Source organism: Myotis yumanensis, unplaced genomic scaffold (genome assembly GCF_028538775.1).
Source record: "Myotis yumanensis isolate MYYU_CA2020_CCGP unplaced genomic scaffold, mMyoYum1.0.hap1 SCAF_3, whole genome shotgun sequence".
Taxonomy (NCBI): Eukaryota; Metazoa; Chordata; class Mammalia; order Chiroptera; family Vespertilionidae; genus Myotis; species Myotis yumanensis.
Window position 1 is genome coordinate 120,924,418 of NW_027223754.1, and position 17,065 is coordinate 120,941,482.

The following is a 17,065-nucleotide window of genomic DNA, read 5'->3' on the forward strand; positions in this document are numbered from 1 at the left end:
CTAAGATAAATAAATAATACTCCAATATTATTTATTTTCTCTGAAAGTTTCATTTTAAGAACTATTTAAATAATGAAAACACCTTTGAACTACAGCTCTACTCAATTATTCTGCCCAAAACCCAAATACCTGACAGTCAATTTAACATCATGTGTGAAGAATGCCCTCAGAAGGGCTGATAAAACACAAGTTTTGGATCTTTGCAATAGTGATTCAAAGGGGTGGGTATGAGGTGAAGGGTAGCATCTGAATCTGAGGTGGGAGCAACTGGAGAAGGTTTTTTCATCCCCAGCAGATACTTACTGCCCTTCTCTTACAGACTCACTGCTAGTGTGACTGCTACAGATTTCTCAGGAGTATCAAGGCAAATAAAAATGAATGAGAATTGCCCTGGCTAGTGTGGATCAGTGGTTAGAGCACTGACCCGGGCACTGAAGGGTCTCGGGTTCAATTCCTGATCAAGGGCACACACCTGGATTGTGGGTTCGCGCTCTGATCCCTGTGTTTCTCTCCCTGCCCCACACTCCACTCTCTCTGAAAAGCAATGGAAAAAATATCCTCAGGTGAAGATTAAAAAAAAATACTGAGAATCGTTACTTTATAATTTTATATGCTACTAGGAGGATAGTTTAGATAATAAGTATAACTTTAAAGAATAATAGGAAATCAACAGGAACAATACAAACTTTTGGGAGTTTGTGCTTGTACTGAGGGTCTATCAGGGCCTTGCTGCTCTAATAATGTTAAAGCAAAACCATTATATTTTAATTCAATGTTTGATGAAATGAATTATTTCACTGTTACTTGTTTTACTTAGAATTTCATTACTTTTTCCTTTTTGTGTGAATAACATGGTTGTCCAAATTTAAGTAGTAAAAAATCTCAAATTTTGTTGTAAATCATAATTGTATGCAATGAATCACATCTTTCTTTCTCTATATCTTTGCAATGTAGTATTGTTGCTCTTCCTGTGAAGAAATGGAGTTAATTTACCACCCTCTTGCTTCACTAATAGAATGTCATAGAAGTGATTTTGAACATTTTGGAGGCTAGACTTTAGGATTCCACTTTCATACTTAGGAACACGAAGACCACCATGCCATAAAAAAGCCCTATAACCCTACCAAGGATGAGAAGTCATGTGAATTGAGACCTCACAGATAACAGCCAGCACCAACTGCCAGCCATGTGAGTGAGATCATCTTGCATCCTCCAACTCTAGTCAAGCTGTTAGATGACTATAGCTGCATGAGTGATCTCAGGCCATGCCATGAGAACAGATTACCAACTCACAGAATAGTAATAATAAAATTATCATTTTCAGCCACAAAGTTTTGAGGTGGTTTGTTACACAACAAAGGCTAACTGAAGCAGAAATATCCCCTCAAAGTGTTTGTGTATGAAAATTAGACTGGTGGGTATAAGTAACTGGGCATCAACTTTTGGATGCTATAATCAAATGGAGGGATATATTACATCCTAGTAGAGTCTCAAATACAGTTTATTAAATGTAAACGTAATGAGGCAATGAAACACAAAGTGAATCTATTAATTCATTAATTCAACATATATTTATTGCACACATTCTAAACACCAAGTACTATTCTAGGTGATGGAACAGACACTGCCCCTGCCTTCGTATAGTTTATAGTCTGAGGAAGAAAGTAATTAAGTAATTTCAAAAAGTTTGATAAGAAAGCACAGGTTGCTGCTCACTAAACAAACTTAGAGCATTAGGGAAGGCTTTCCAGAGGAAGTGATCTTTAAGCTGACAGGTGAAGGATGAGTAGAAATTTAGCCAGAAAGGGGTATAGGAAACTGGGGTCAGAAGACTACAAATATGCTCCAACAAAGGAAACATTACCTATGAAGGCTCAGAGGTGAGAGAAAGCATGGTGCATTCAAACCATCACAATAATTTCTGTGTAGTATGTATATGAAAAAGCACAAGAGATGAAGCTTGGGAGTAGAGCAGCAACTAGTAAAAAGTTTGGAACTGTTGAGTTTGGAGATGAAAAATGACATGACTGCTTTTAGATGAAGCATTATGACAACTGAGTAGAGAGGGATTTGACAGGTGCAAAAACTGAGCTATTATCAACAGTTCAGATGAGAAAAAATTTTAATTAGGAAAGTGATAAAAGGGATGGAGCAACATGGATGGATTTAAGATTTTTAGGCGATAAAATCTCCAAACTTGATACATCTATAATAAAAGCATAATATGCTAATTAGACTGGATAGCCAAAGGACCTTCTGGATGTCATTCCAGACATCCTTCCAGATGACCTTCTGGACGAAGCCCGGGTTGCAAGGGCCGAGCACCTAGCACAAATTTCGTGCATCGGGCCTCTAGTAATTATATATGGATAGTAAAGAAGCAGAAGTGCCTGGCAGGTGTGGCTCAGTGGTTGCCAGTCACCATTGGATTCCCAGTCAGGGCACATGCTGGGCTAGTGGGCTCCACCCCCAGTAGGGCGTGTGCAGGAGGCAACCCATTAATAATTCTCTCTCATCATGGGTGTTTTTATCACTCCCTCCTCTCCCTTCCTCTCTGAAGTCAATAAAAAAAAAAGAAATATATATATATATATATATATTTTTTTTTTTTTAAAGAAGCAGGAGTTAAGGATTATTTTTATATTTCTGGTTCAGGCAACTGAGTAAATGGTTGAAGTCATTCATGGAAACTGGAAACACTGAAAAAACACTGGAGAACTCACTATGAGTTTAAGGTACTTTACGTTTACCACGTGGAGTTGTCCAGTAAGTAGCTAGGTACAACTCGGGAGAGAAGCCCAGGCTGGAAATACAGATTTGAGAGTCATCAGCCATAGTTGGCAATTTTGGTCCCGGGTAAGCTCAGAGCGAACAGGGAGGAGAACAGCCCTGGGAAGCTAACTAAGTCTTCCTTCAACAAATATTTGATTCTAAGAAATACACTCTCATGGTTTCCGTAGACATTTCTGCGTTATTCTCCACAATTTGTAGGAAGTGGAGATGGATACAGGCAGAGAGATTTTTGACAAGCAGGGTCAGAACAGTTGTCATAGCTTTTACAGCAAACTGAGAAAGGATTACGGAGCGTGTGGTGCTAGAGGAAAGTGGCCGCTGTTGAGATAGATGACTTGGGGGCTGGCAACAGTTGGAAAAGCAAGGTCAAAGCGGTTGCTTCTACGTGAACAAAAAAGCAATTCTGCCAGCCGTTAGGATTTGGGGCATGGGTTCCACCCAAACTTGTCACGGAGATGGGGCGATATAAAGTGGCCGAGATTATTATAAGAGACACTAAGAGTCAAAGGGCTAAAAACAAGAGAATCTGCAAAGATTAGTTACGTGGGAAAAGACAAGTGAACCAGCAGCGAGGCGGGGTGGCTGAGGTTGGGTCGGGCTGGGTTTTCCGTCCATTTATACACAAAGGGAAACTGGTTTGCCGCCCCCTCCCACACACCGGAAGCAAAACCTTTGCACTCTGGCGCATTACACATTCCTCCGCGCCGGAAGAGCGCGTCTCACCTCATTTCCGTGTGCTTCCCCCACCCCCCAGGAGAGATCATGGAACCTCCCAGGCGTGCCGGTTGAAGTCGTAGGACAGCGCGGAGCTTTCACTGACGAGGAGACCAGGAACAACACTGAACTGCCGGGAAAGGGAGGAAGAAGGAAGGTCGTAGGACGAGGCGACGTGCTGCTGCGGAGGGATTCTGTTCTTGGCGTGGCGGAGGGATTTGACAGCACGTTCACTTCCGGAAAAGTCCCAGCTCTGTGAGGAGAAGCCCCGAAGGAAACAATAACAAACGAAGGAGGAAGCGATTCTGCGGTTCCTGTGTTGAGCAGTTCTGGTCCCAGAAGATGCGCTTCGGCCCCCGTCAGGGAACGTGAGAGAGTTCGGTGGGCTTCAGCCAGCCTTCGCCCGCCTGCTTCCCCGCGGGGCCCCCTGGGCTTGGCCATGGCGGGCGCGGGGCCGGGGGGCTACGCGGCGGAGTTCGTGCCGCCGCCGGAGTGCCCGGTCTTTGAGCCGAGCTGGGAAGAGTTCACCGACCCGCTCAGCTTTATCGGCCGCATCCGGCCTCTGGCGGAGAAAACCGGCATCTGCAAAATTCGACCGCCCAAGGTACCTGCGTCTGAGGAGAGGGGAGAAGAGGAGAGTGGGGGAGTCGATGCATTCGGTTTAGTTTTACTCTTCCGGTCCTTCTGTCTTTCCACATTCGCCCTCCTTTATTTCTCAACAACTAGAAGCTCAGTTTCTGGATGTTTGTGCCTTGGTTTCTTTTGCGGTCTGATGTACGCTTGTCTGAACACGGGAGTGGAGTCCCTGGGGCCTTTCCGCTTCGAACGTGGGAACTGATACGTTTCTTCCTGGATTGTGGGCAAGGGTAACAAAAGGCTTTAGGTTTTTTCGTTGGCCGATGAGGTGTTCGAAGTATTAATGGCATGATGTGTCCTACACTCCTGTACAGTCATTACAGAACGAGAGTAAAAACTCCTCCGACGGCTGTTTCTTTACCCAAGCCTTATTATTGCTTAATTTATTAAATATTTGCAGGCCTTGTCTCACGGCTAAGGTTTCTTAAGCAGTAATCTGAGCTCTCGTCGTCCCCCTAGGACGGTATCACCAAACAAGAACCCCAGCCTAATTACTGCTGCAATGAAAAAGTCTTCCCTGGGGAAGAGAAGGGGCAGCATTTATTTTTTAAATGTAGAGGTTTAGGAAGAGTTCTCAATGATAGACGTGGAAGAAAACGAAACCTTCTGATGCTAGGAACGGTGGATTAAAGATTTACGAATCGCAATTACTGCAAATAACCAGCTTTGCTGATAGGTTAATTACATCAATCTTTAAGGTAGAGAAAGCAGTTACTCCTACCCGTTTGAGGCAGTTAATGCCCAGAGACGCTGAGTGATTTAATCAAGGTCAGTAGACCAATGCTTTTCCAATGATGTTCCTGGTGCACCGGCACCAAGGTCAGCCTGCTGCGTGTGAAAATGTAGGTCCCTCGGCCTCATTCCCAGGCCAGAATCAGTGTCTGTATGTGGAAGACCTGATAGAATATGCTTTTCTAGCAAGTACTCGCAAATGATTCTTAATGCACATTAAAGTTTGGGAACCACTGCCTTAGTGCTTCTTAAAGCTTCTTGCTTTATGTTTTGTCTACTAATAATACAACTAAAATGTTAAGTACTGTTACCCGTGTTGCATTTTAAAAAGCTTCTACTCGCACTACAGACTACCCTGGTGATGTGCACCCCAGTGAATAAAAAGAGATAAGGTGGGAGGGTGGAGAGAGGAGCCAATATAGCACCTACAAACTATTTCATTTAATATTCTTTGAAGCTCTAGGAGGTAACTAAAGTCTCATTTTACAGATGAGGCAGGTCTGGGTAAGTTAAACAACTTACCAAATGTATGATTTTGGGCAAGTAGCAAAGTAGATTTTGAACATAGACCCATTTGTTTGCTTCTCCTATTCCTATTGTGCTACTCCTATTGTGCTACTCCTATTGTGCTAAATGAATTTAAGATTATAGACTATCAATTGCAAGTAAAGCATTAACAGATAGTTGCTATGGTGACTGATGATACAGGCATTGCCATCCTCCAAAAGCTTCATTTAACATTTTTCTACCAAAATTACCTAATATTGACAAAACCTTAAGCACTGCAGTTTTTCTTAAACCATATTTTTTACTGTTGCCTTCATGAATTAGAAATTCTGTTCAAGGTTCCTTTTGGTAAAACAAAACACAAGTTTTTTTATTACTTAAAACAAGGTTGAAATAATAGACCTTCTCTTTGTATGTCACCTTAATAAAAATTTAATTTCAATTAACTTAATTTCAATACCGGTGGATTTCTTTAGTTTCCAAGGTAAGGTAAATGTTTTTGATTACTCAGGTTTTCAAACAGATTTACTAATATTTTGGCCAAATCAGAGTATATTTTCTAGAACCCTACTTGCATTCTGCTATCTCATTTAGTTATACTGCATCTCCAATCTGGAAATTGTCCTTGTTCTATGGGTTTGCTTTTAAAAAAATTATTTGGATGCCCATTTATATAACATAGACTATAAAGTGCTGTGTCACATTATACATGAATGAAAAGCATATCCAGCCCTAACCGGTTTGGCTCAGTGGATAGAGCGACGGCCTGTGGACTGAAGGGTCTCAGGTTCGATTCTGGTCAAGGGCATGTACGTTGGTTTCGGGCACATCCCCAGTAGTGGGAGTGCAGGAGGCAGCTGATCGATGTTTCTCTCTCATCGATGTTTCTAACTCTCTATCCCTCTCCCTTCCTCTCTGTAAAAAATCAATAAAATATATTTAAAAAAACAAACAAAAAACATCCAATTATTTAAGTACTTAAAAATTATTTTTAAATCTTTAATTGTACTCTTTGTTTCTTTCAAATTCTGCTTTCTTTTTTATTTGTAAACTTGAATGTTTATTAGACATTGTATTGAGATACATGAGCTCACTGCATTGTACTTGACTAATTGGGGAAAGCATAATGTGGGATGTAAATAGTGGTACTTGTGAGATATGAGGATTTATAGATAAAATTTTAATACTAAGAATATTAGAGATAAGTAATTGGAAATAAGTAATATTTTATTTCACCTGACTGTTGTGGCCCAGTGGTTGAGCGTTAACCTGTGAACCAGGAGGTCCTGGGTGGATCCTGATCTGGGCACATGCGTAGATTGCGGGCTCAATCCCCAGTGTGGGGTGTGCAGGAGGCAGCTGATCAATGATTCTCTCTCATTATTGATGTTTCTATCTCTTTCTCCCTCTCCCTTCCTCTCTGAAATCAATAAAAATATTTAAAAATATGACTCTTTCTGTCTGTATAATAAAGAAGACTTATTAGTTGTTTGTTCTCTTGTCATCATGATTTGTGATAACTCAACCCTTAAATTAAGGGGAGGAATAATGCATTCCTTGCTTATATACCGATATATTTTAAAATGAAAATCTTTCTATTTAGGATTGGCAACCTCCATTTGCATGTGAAGTAAAAAGCTTTCGTTTCACACCCAGAGTCCAGCGCCTGAATGAACTTGAAGTGAGTATTTTATAGCCATTGCTACATTCTGATTCATTTTTTTATGTTAGGGCTCTTGGTGGAGAACTTTGAGAAGTTCATGTACCAGTGCTCAGAGTTAATGTTAATTGGGATTGAATGGAAGGATGTTTCTGATTAAAAAAAAAATGTTTCAGGTAGTTAATACTGTTTTTCCACTTAACTGGGATTATGGGAAATTATCTCTAGCCATATTTTTCGTAGATGAAATATCCAGTTTAGTTAATTTCAGAAACCTGGAATTCTTTTTTTTTTTTTTTTAACCTGGAATTCTTAAGTTGTACTTTATTCAGCACTTGTTTTAATAAAAATTTTTGTTACTGTTAGAAGATCGGAAAATAGTTTTATAAATTCTATCAAAACTAGTTTTCAGAAGTCCCACCCCCCTCCTTTGGCTAACAGTACTTTTCCAGGGGAATAAAGTTTTAATTTTTAAATTAAAATCTTAATTAAAGTTAATTTGATTTGTTAAGATGTCCCTTTAAATATTACTAATCTCTATTTAGATATTGTTGTTCTTGTCTGCCAGATTTTTAGGAGATTCTTTAGTGTGATAGAAAACTGTTTCAGAGTACAAAAGAGAGATCTTAGCTAAGGCTTAATATGTCATGTGAGGCTTTTTTCCCCTTGATGCTCCTAAAACATTTTCTGAGATTTTAATATATATCTTTCTCCTGTACGCTCTTGTAATTAGATACTTGATGAAGGATTTTAATATCAGTGAGGTAGAGAATTGGTGTTCCTTAAGCATATTATCTACAGATGAAATGGCAGAATGCTTAATGAAACAGAATAATTTGATTTAAATTTTCTGGTTAGCTTAAATTTAAGCCATCTTCACCCAGAAAATTGCTTTGGTTGATAATATGAAAACCGTTCATATATATTAGAGTAACTTTTTTGCCTAAATCAGGGGTCCTCAAACTTTTTAAACAGGGGGCCAGTTCACTGTCCCTCAGACCGTTGGAGGGCCGGACTATAGTTTAAAAAAAAACTGTGAGCAAATTCCTATGCACACTGCACATATCTTATTTTGAAGTAAAAAAACAAAACGGGAACAAATACAATATTTGTATTTGCATGTGGCCCGCGGGCCGTAGTTTGAGGACCCCTGGCCTAAATGAATAAAGTTTATTAGAAATATTTTGCTTCTTTATTATTAGCTTATTTTACAAAGTTGGACTAAGCAATAATGAAAAATCTGAATTTCTTTTGTGAAATGAATACCTTTGTTTAATGCAACACATTTATTTTCAACCATAATGTGCTTCTTATTTCTGATTTCTGTATTTTAATAATCTTAGGCAATGACGAGAGTGAGACTGGACTTCTTGGATCAACTAGCAAAATTTTGGGAACTTCAAGGATCTACTTTGAAGATCCCTGTGGTAGAGAGAAAAATCCTGGATCTGTATGCCTTGAGCAAGGTGAGGCTTTTACTGGGTTTAGAGATTGGGAAATTTCTAAATTTATTAAATTATTTATTAAATTTCGAAATTTATTAAATTAGGAATTTTAAATACACTTGATAGAAAAGGGAACATCACTGCCTATGTAGGATTTGTTTAACAGTGAAGTGCAAACATGAATAGAAATGAGAGATCTCAAAGTTATCTTTAAAATCTATTTCATAGTTTCTTATGAGGTTCATACTTAATGACACTCAGATTAGTAGGCTCTCTTGTACACAATAATGGAAAAGAAATGACACCAACCTACTAATAATTATCTTGTGTTGAGTGTATAATGTATTGTGTTGAGCTTGTCATTTTTTCTACTTCTTAATGTAAATTTGGTATATTAAAGAGATTGATGTTATTCAACATTCTTATGTGTGGTGCATATCGGTTGTATTAATACCTCTAAATAGTGATAATAGTTCACTGAGGCCAGCATTATCCAGTGGAATGAATAATAGCTCACAAACGTAAGGTTAAAGTGCTTAGACTAATTTTTGCTTAAACTTAGGTTAACTTTGTTTAGCCTGGTAAACTTAGATTAACTTCACATTCTCTAATGTAAAGAAAACTAACTGACCTGCAACAGGATTTATAGTAATTATCTTGAAGACATATTTTGTAATACAATAATAAAAATTTATGATTGCTCTAATTTGTGAGTGAAGACAGCTTGATTATCTGAGGAATTTTGCAAATCACCTTATTTATTTTTTTAAACAATTTTTAAAAATCTTTATCTGAGGATATGCTTATTGATTTTAGAGAGAGGGAAAGGAGGAGAGACAGAGACATTGATATTCATTTGAGAGAGAAACAGTGATTGTTCGGTTGCTTTCCTGTGTATGCCCAGATCAAACCCGCCATGTAGGTATTTGCCCTTACTGGGGAATTGTGTCCTCAGTCTTTTGGTGTACAGGACAATGCTCCAACCAATTGAGCCACACTGACTAGGGTTCAACTTATTTCTGTGGCCTTTTATATCCTTCTAGTGCCCCACTGCACAGATTCGTGCACATTGGAAGGAAATTAATAAGAAGGTGACCGGTGGGGCAGGACTAGGCGAGACGGGCTGGATGCTCTGGAGCCAACCTCCCGCAGTGGCTGCACCTGGGGTAGCACCGTGGCTCAAAGGGCGTCTGCGGAGTGAGCAGGGTCCCTCCAGCAGGTGGGGTCTCTCGGCCTGGCCTGCAGCGATCGGGCCAAAACTGGCTCTCTGACATCCCCTGAGGGGTCCCAGATTGCAAGAGGGCAGTTCTTGGGTGACACACCCTGGAATCTGGCTCCCTCCTCTCTGGTTCCGGGGTGCATCACCCGAGAACCGCCGCTGCCTGGTCACCGCAGATCGCAGCTCTTGTGTTGAGCGTCTGCCCCCTGGTGGTTAGTGCACATCATAGCTACTGATTGGAGCATCTGCCCTTTAGTGGTCTTTGCACGTCATAGTTACCAGTTGGACGGTCGCTTAGCCCTTTATATATATAGATGATTGATGTACTATTTTGAAATAAAATCTTTTTTCTCATTTGAGTTACGGAGTTAATTTTGGAAGATTTCACTTTCAAGAAAAAAGTGAAAATAATGATATTTAAATTATTATTTTCAAACTGTGTTTTTATTGATTTTAGAAAGGAAGGGAGAGGGGGAGAGAGAGATAGAAACATCAGTGATGAGAGAGAATCATTGATCAGCTGCCTTCTACATGCCCCCTACTGGGGATCGAGCCTGCAACCCAGGCATGTGCCCTTGACTGGAATCAAACCCAGGATCCTTCAGTCTGCAGGCTGACGCTCTGTCCACTGAGCCAAACCTGCTAGGGCTAACTTATTTTTTACGATACATTTGAAAATTAATATCAGGTCAAAATTCTCTAAAAATTTTGTTTTATGCCAAAAATTCTGGGAAGTATAATCTTATGCTAAAATGTAGTTCTAGGTTTGTTTTATCAGTCATGTAATGATGTCAACAACTAAGCACTGTGCTGAGAATTATCTAGTTCAGGTGTATGAAAACCTATGATACCAGTGGATAAATATAGTGAATTTGAGGGATGGGTTTGTATCTTGTAGGGAACCATTCAGATAAAAATAATTTGTTTTAAGAACTTTCTTTTTTAACAGTTAAAAGGTAAATATTAAGTTTAAGTTAGATGGTAAATTAGGTTGCATTCTTGGTTTTATACAGTTATAGGATTTCAAAATTAGGAAGGGGCTTTGGAGCTAAACTAATCTGAATACCTAGTTGTTCACAATTCTATGTAACATTTATCATCTGGATTGTTTAACTGTGTTTTGAAAAAATCCAATTCCTTTTTGTTCAAAGGGAGAATATAGCTAATAAAGTATATCTTGTTTAAGTACTTACAGAATGTATTGAAAATATGTTGATTAAAGGTTAAGTTTGATTGTTCTAGGGTTTATTGGAGTCTTGTCTTTACGTCCCCATGGACATCTCTTTCCCCTAATCTTTGAGAATGCTTATAAAACTGACTTAAAGATAAAAGGCAGACAGGTTTTGATTTATAGATATTTTGTTTATAATACTTTTGTTCTCTAAATGTCATAGATTGCTGCCTCTCACATGAATATTTTTTCTTTACATTGAGGTGTAACTTGGTGCACAGTGCACAAATCTTAAATGTCAGTGGGTTCAATCTTTATCTACACTCATGGAACCACCACGCACATCAAGATATAGAACATGTACAGCATTCTAGTGGGCTCCTTTATCTCCTTCCCAGTCAGAACTCTCCCCCAAAGTAACCACTATTCTGATCTCTATTATTGGGTGGTTATTTCATTAGCATGACATTTTAGTTTGTAGCAAGAGGCTCAGGCTGAAAACTACAAAAAACATTGAGAGTTCTGATATATATATTTTTTCCTTTTTTAAATCCTCATCCGAGGACATGCTTACTGATTTTAGAAAGAGGGATGGAGGGAAAGAGAGAGGGAGAAACATTGATGTGAGAGAGAAACATTGATCTATTCCCTTCCCATATGTACCCCAACTGGGGGATCAAACCCACATCCTAGGTATGTGCTCTGACTGGGAATCGAACCCACAACCTTCCCATGTACAGCACAATGCTGCAATCAACTGAGCCACACTGGCCAGGCCTGGAGTTCTGATATTTTTAGGATGTTAGGTATGCCCTTTAAAAAATATTTTATTTTTTGGCTGACAGTTGATGAACACCGTTTGAGCTTGTGTTATACACATGATTTTGAAACACTTTGATTTTGACAACTTTTTAATGGGAAGCAAATTTTCAGTCTTCTGAATTATTAAATTGTCAGTGTGATGGTTCCCTGTTTTGGTTAAATCACTTTGTCTTTCTCCCTTATTTTTGACTAGAGGCCTGGTGCACAAAATTTGTGCAGGGGGGGAGTTCTCCTCAGCCCAGCCTGCACCCTCTCCAATCCAGGACCCCTCGGGGGATGTCCGACTGCTGGTTTAGGCTCGATCCTGGGGGCAGTCAGACATCCCTCTCACAATCCTGGACTGTTGGCTCCTAACCGCTCACCTGCCTGCCTGCCTTGGCCCCCCTCCCCCGCTGGCCTGATCGCCCCTCACTGCCTTTGCGTGCCAGCCTGATTGCCCCTAACTGCCCCCCTTGCTGGCCAGGTCGTTCCTAACTGCCTCCACCCCCGCCGGCCTGGTCACCCCTTACTGTCCCCCCTGCCAGCCTGGTCACCCCTAACTGCTCCACCCCCCCGCTGGCCTGGTCGCCCCCAACTGCCCCCCCTGCTAGCCTGGTCTCCCCTCACAGGCCCTCCCCCCCGCTCCCCCTCCGCCTGGTCGCCCCATGCAGCCTGCTGTTCAGTCGTTTGGTCGTCCCTCACTAACCCCCCTGCTGGCCTGGTCGCCCCACACAGCCTGCTTGTTCAGTCGTTTGGTCATCCCTCATTAACCCCCCTGCTGGCCTGGTCGTAGGCAGCCATCTTGTGAGGGCATGAGGGTTAATTTGCATATCACCACTTTATTATATAGGATAATAAAAAGTGTTATTTGGAATGTCTGTATTTTATTGGAGTTTTACCTTAATAATTTCTGTTTATAATCAGTGCATCAAGGAACATTTATTCTAGCCCTTAAACATTTTTCAAAAATTTATTTTAAAGACTAGCATTCTGCCTTCTTTATTTTCATTCCCATTTCCTCAGAGCTAATCACTTTCAATTCTTTTAGCTGTTTCCTATTTTAATCTTTATATTTCAAAATAAAATGTTCATTATGCTACTTATTCATTTTTTAGTTTTAAATATTATATACTGATTTTCTACTATTATAAGTGGGGAATGGGTGTAAGAAATCTAAATGCTCACAAATTCCAGGTCCTCTGTTCCCTTCTAGTGTAGTTAGATCAATTTTTCTTTCTTTTTTAATTTTTTATTTACTTTTTATTTTTTATTTTTTTAAAATATACTTTATTAATTTTTTACAGAGAGGAAGGGAGAGAGATAGAGAGTTTGAAACATCGATGAGAGAGAAACATCGATCAGCTGCCTCCTGCACACTCCCCACTGGGGATGTGGCCGCAACCCAGGTACATGCCCTTGACCGGAATCGAACCCGGGACCTTTCAGTCCGCAGGCAGACGCTCTATCCACTGAGCCAAACCGGTTTCGGCTCTTTCTTTTTTTTAAAAAAATAAATCTTTATTGTTCAGATTATTACAGTTGTTCCCCCTTTTTCCCCCCCATACCTCCCCTCCACCCAGTTCCCACCCCACCCTCTGCCCTTACCCCCCCACCCCCCACTGTCCTCATCCATAGGTGTACGATTTTTGTTGCTGGGTCAAAGGTCATACACATGGAAACTAGCTATTTCCATCCGCAACATGTCCCTGTGCTCGGAAAGGTCTCACGACTGTTCACGCTTTACTCAGAAAGGGTACGGAGCCACGTAACGGCTTTTTAAAATAATGTGTCCTCTTATGTTTAACATGAGGATTTCGCTACCAAAAGTGAGGAGAAAGCAACACTACAGCTGCTCTTGCCCCTCTTGGCCTTCTGGTGATAGTTGTGCGTGGGGCTGCGAGCTGGTTCTCGGGCCATCAACGAAGCCGTCTGGGCGGCTCTCGCGGTTCCGCTGGCTTCCCAGGGGCCGTCGCAGCCTCGCAGGGGCTGTCGCAGCCTCACGCAGCCTCTTGGGGCGTCGCAGCCTCGCAGGGGCTGTAGATCAATTTTTTATTAATCAAAAATTATTACTGTGACTATAAATACAAATATTACTTGTATTCCAGCCTTATGACGTGCTATGATTGTTTCCTTATACCAATTTTTATTTTCTTTGGAGTTAATAATCTCCCTTTTTCCATTTTGTACACTTTGTTTATGACTATCAAAAACATATTTTCAGATTTTTCAGAAGTGTAAATCTCTCAGTATGCTTTTACCCATCAGATAATCTGTCAGTTTCATTTTCTTGGAGCCATTTCTCTGGAGTTTTCTTTCCTGCTCCAGTGCAGACTGGTTGTTTCTTAATGTCAGCTGTCAGCCTGGAACTTCATTTCACTATTATTCTGGAGATTCCCTTTGCCTCTCCATGTTTCAAGTCTGGTTTACTCCTATTTTGGTGAAACATTTCTAGTTTAGTGAGCAGGAAGGTAAATTTTTGGCTTATTTAAAAATGTTCTAAAACTTTATTGGTGGTTTGGTGGGGTTTAGAAGTCTAAATTGTAAATCATTTTACTTCAGTATTTTGAAAATATTACTCCATAATCTTCTCTGGCTTCTAATGTTGCTGTTGGGAAGGTGCTATATTAATTCTTGTTCCTTTCTATATGATTTTCTTTTTCTTGAAGACATTAGGACCTAATCTTTATTCCCGGTGGTTTGAGATTTCACAGTTATACTCATTGCTATGTGTTTATTCTTATTCAATATTTTTACTGCACTTGATAAACTCTGTAATTTGAATTCATGTCTTTGATTTGTTATTACTTCTCTTGTATTAGTTTTAAAAAAATACATTTTTATTGATTTCAGAGAGGAAGGAAGAGGGAGAGAGAGAGATGGAAACATGAATCATTGACCAGTTGCCTCCTGCATGTGTCCTGACCGGGAATTGAACCATGACCTCCTGCTTCATAGGTCAATGCTCAACCACTGAACCACACTGCCTGGACTTGGGCAGTTTCTTCCATTTGAACTTTTTTATTAGTTGGATGTTGGACTAGTAGCTTGATGTTAAAATGTTAGACTGATTAGACTATTAGATTGATCCTATAGTTTACTTATTTCTTTCTTAGGGTAGAGTCCCTTATTTTTGAATTCTCCTGAGAGTAAATCTCTAGTCTTCTGCTGGTTGGAGAGGGATAGTTGCCTGGCTGTGCTTTTAATACTGGTTTTCAGCCAGTCCTGTTCTTTGTTCATTGCCATCTCTAATTTTAAAGGTACTGATGCTCCCATTTCATAAGCCTTTTCAAGTTCTGTGTTGCAAAAGCTTCTCCTTGGCTTTCTTCTTTTGCAGATGCTTGGGTTTTTTTTGGTTTTTTGTTTTTTTGCTTGCTGGGTTATAACATGTACAACCTGCTTGTACATGGCCTGTCTGTCCTCTTAGGATTATGCCTTTGTGCTCCTTTGCTGTCTTTTTAGTGAAGTTTTGATAGGGAGCTTTTAAGTGTAATACTACTATTATTTCTGTTATAATTGTCTCTTGTTAGCCAGACTTAGTTTGTCATTGGACTGAAGTTTTGGCTTTGATTGACAGTACTCTTCAGTCAAGTTTTGATTAAAGTCTTCTCTTTGTTGTGTTTAATTTAAGTATATGCCATCTATGTTTTTATAGGGCATGGTTCTTAAGTGATATTTTTCTTGTGACCATTGTGATATATTGCATTGCTAATGTTTGAAATAAATGGTTTACATTTTGAAGTTACGCATGGTAATCCTTGAATTTGTCTGCTGAATAAAAAGAAGTGTAAGGCTTTGTGTTTTTACTAGGTGTACCGGTTAATAATGGTGGATTTTGTGATCTAAGAAAACACGATAATTTCAAGAGAAATATCAAAAGTGTTTTATTCAAAGTAATGTCCATTGCTAGGTATAAATTTCCCCCATCTTTCAGGTAATTTAATTTGTGGATACTGTCCCAATAGAACTTTTCTTGTTTTGAGGCAAACCATTCAGAGATCCAGTTTTTCACTTCCTACGTTTTGAAGTGCTACTCAGAAAGTGCGTGTGCCATCTATCGGAACAAGTGGTAATTTGAAGGAGCAAGGTCTGGTGAATACAGCGGATGGGTTAATACTTTGCAGGCAAGATCTTTTAACTCGTCTTTAACTGGTTTTGAAGTGTGTGATGCGGCATCATCATGAAGCAAAATTACTTTGCCGTGTCTTCTGACGCATTCTAGTCGTTTCACGATCAAAGCGTGGTTCAAACTGATTATTTGTTGTCGGTAGCGTATTCTGGTTTTAGAAGCTCATAATACACCACACCTTCCTGATCCCACCAAACGCAGAGCATTGTCTTTTTTCTGAAGCGACTTGGCCTTGCAGTCAATGTTGATGGTTGACCTGGATTAACCCATGATTTTGTGCATTTGGGATCCTCAAAATAAATCCACTTTTCATCGCCAGTCACAATTCGATGCAAAAAAGACTTCCTTTTGTGCCATTGAAGCAACATTTTACTGATGACTTTTTGGTTTTCCATTTGTCTTTCGTTCAGTTGATGTGGCACCCATTTTCCTTCCTTTAAAATCTTTCCTATTGCTTGTAAACGATCGGAACTGGTTTGCTGAGCACCGCTTAATCTTTCTGCAAGTTGTTTTTGAGTTCAACACGCATCTTCATCCAATAATGCTTGTAATTGTTGGTATTCAAACTTTTTCGATTGACCTGGATGTTCGTTGTCTTTCACATTGAAATCATCACTTCTAAAGCATTTAAATCAGCGTTCACAAGTATCTTGAGATGAAGCACGTTCACCATAAGCTTCCTGAAGTATACGATAACTTTTTCTTCAAAATAAAGTAATGAATTAAAACTTCCCGCAAATGCTCTTTTTTTGGCACAAAATTCAACATTTTTAAGCGTAAAAATATCTATGATGTTAACACCTTCAGCAAATTTGACATATGAAGTTTTGAAGCTTGCTGTCAATACAACAAAATAGCATACATATCAAATCGCATATATATAGCCCTAACTGGTTTGGTTCAGTGGATAGAGCATCAGTCTGCGAACTGAAAGGTCCCAGGTTTGATTCCAGTCAAGGGCATGTATCTTGGTTGTGGGCACATCCCCAGTAAGAGGTATGCAGGAGGCAGCTGATCGATGTTTCTCTCTCATCGATGTTTCTAACTCTATCCCTCTCCCTTCCTCTCTGTAAAAAAATCAATAAAATATATTTTTAAAATAGCGTATATATCAACATATGTGTAACTCCATCTATTGAAAAAAAAATCCGCATTATTAGCTGGTACACCTAGTATATAGTATTAGGGCTGGTTAGATTGTTAGAGTATTGTGTGCATGAAGCCAAACTCATGGCTTTTATTTCTGTGTGAGATAGCTTTG

The 17,065-nt window shown here is 39.7% G+C and overlaps 1 protein-coding gene across 3 annotated transcripts in view; it reads left to right on the top strand.

Moving 5' to 3' along the window:
- The first annotated feature begins 3,554 nt into the window (after nt 1-3,554).
- KDM5A (lysine demethylase 5A) overlaps nt 3,555-17,065 on the top strand; it is a 107,241-nt gene continuing 93,730 nt past the window's right edge. For 2 of the 3 annotated variants that reach the window (XM_070409509.1, XM_070409510.1), the window contains exons 1-3: nt 3,557-4,111; nt 6,986-7,063; nt 8,386-8,508. In XM_070409509.1, coding sequence (XP_070265610.1) covers nt 3,947-4,111; nt 6,986-7,063; nt 8,386-8,508 — 366 coding nt within the window. In that variant the 5' untranslated portion in view covers nt 3,557-3,946. Of the gene's footprint in view, nt 4,112-6,985; nt 7,064-8,385; nt 8,509-17,065 lie in introns of all 3 variants that reach the window. The other variant, XM_070409511.1, reaches the window with a different exon arrangement.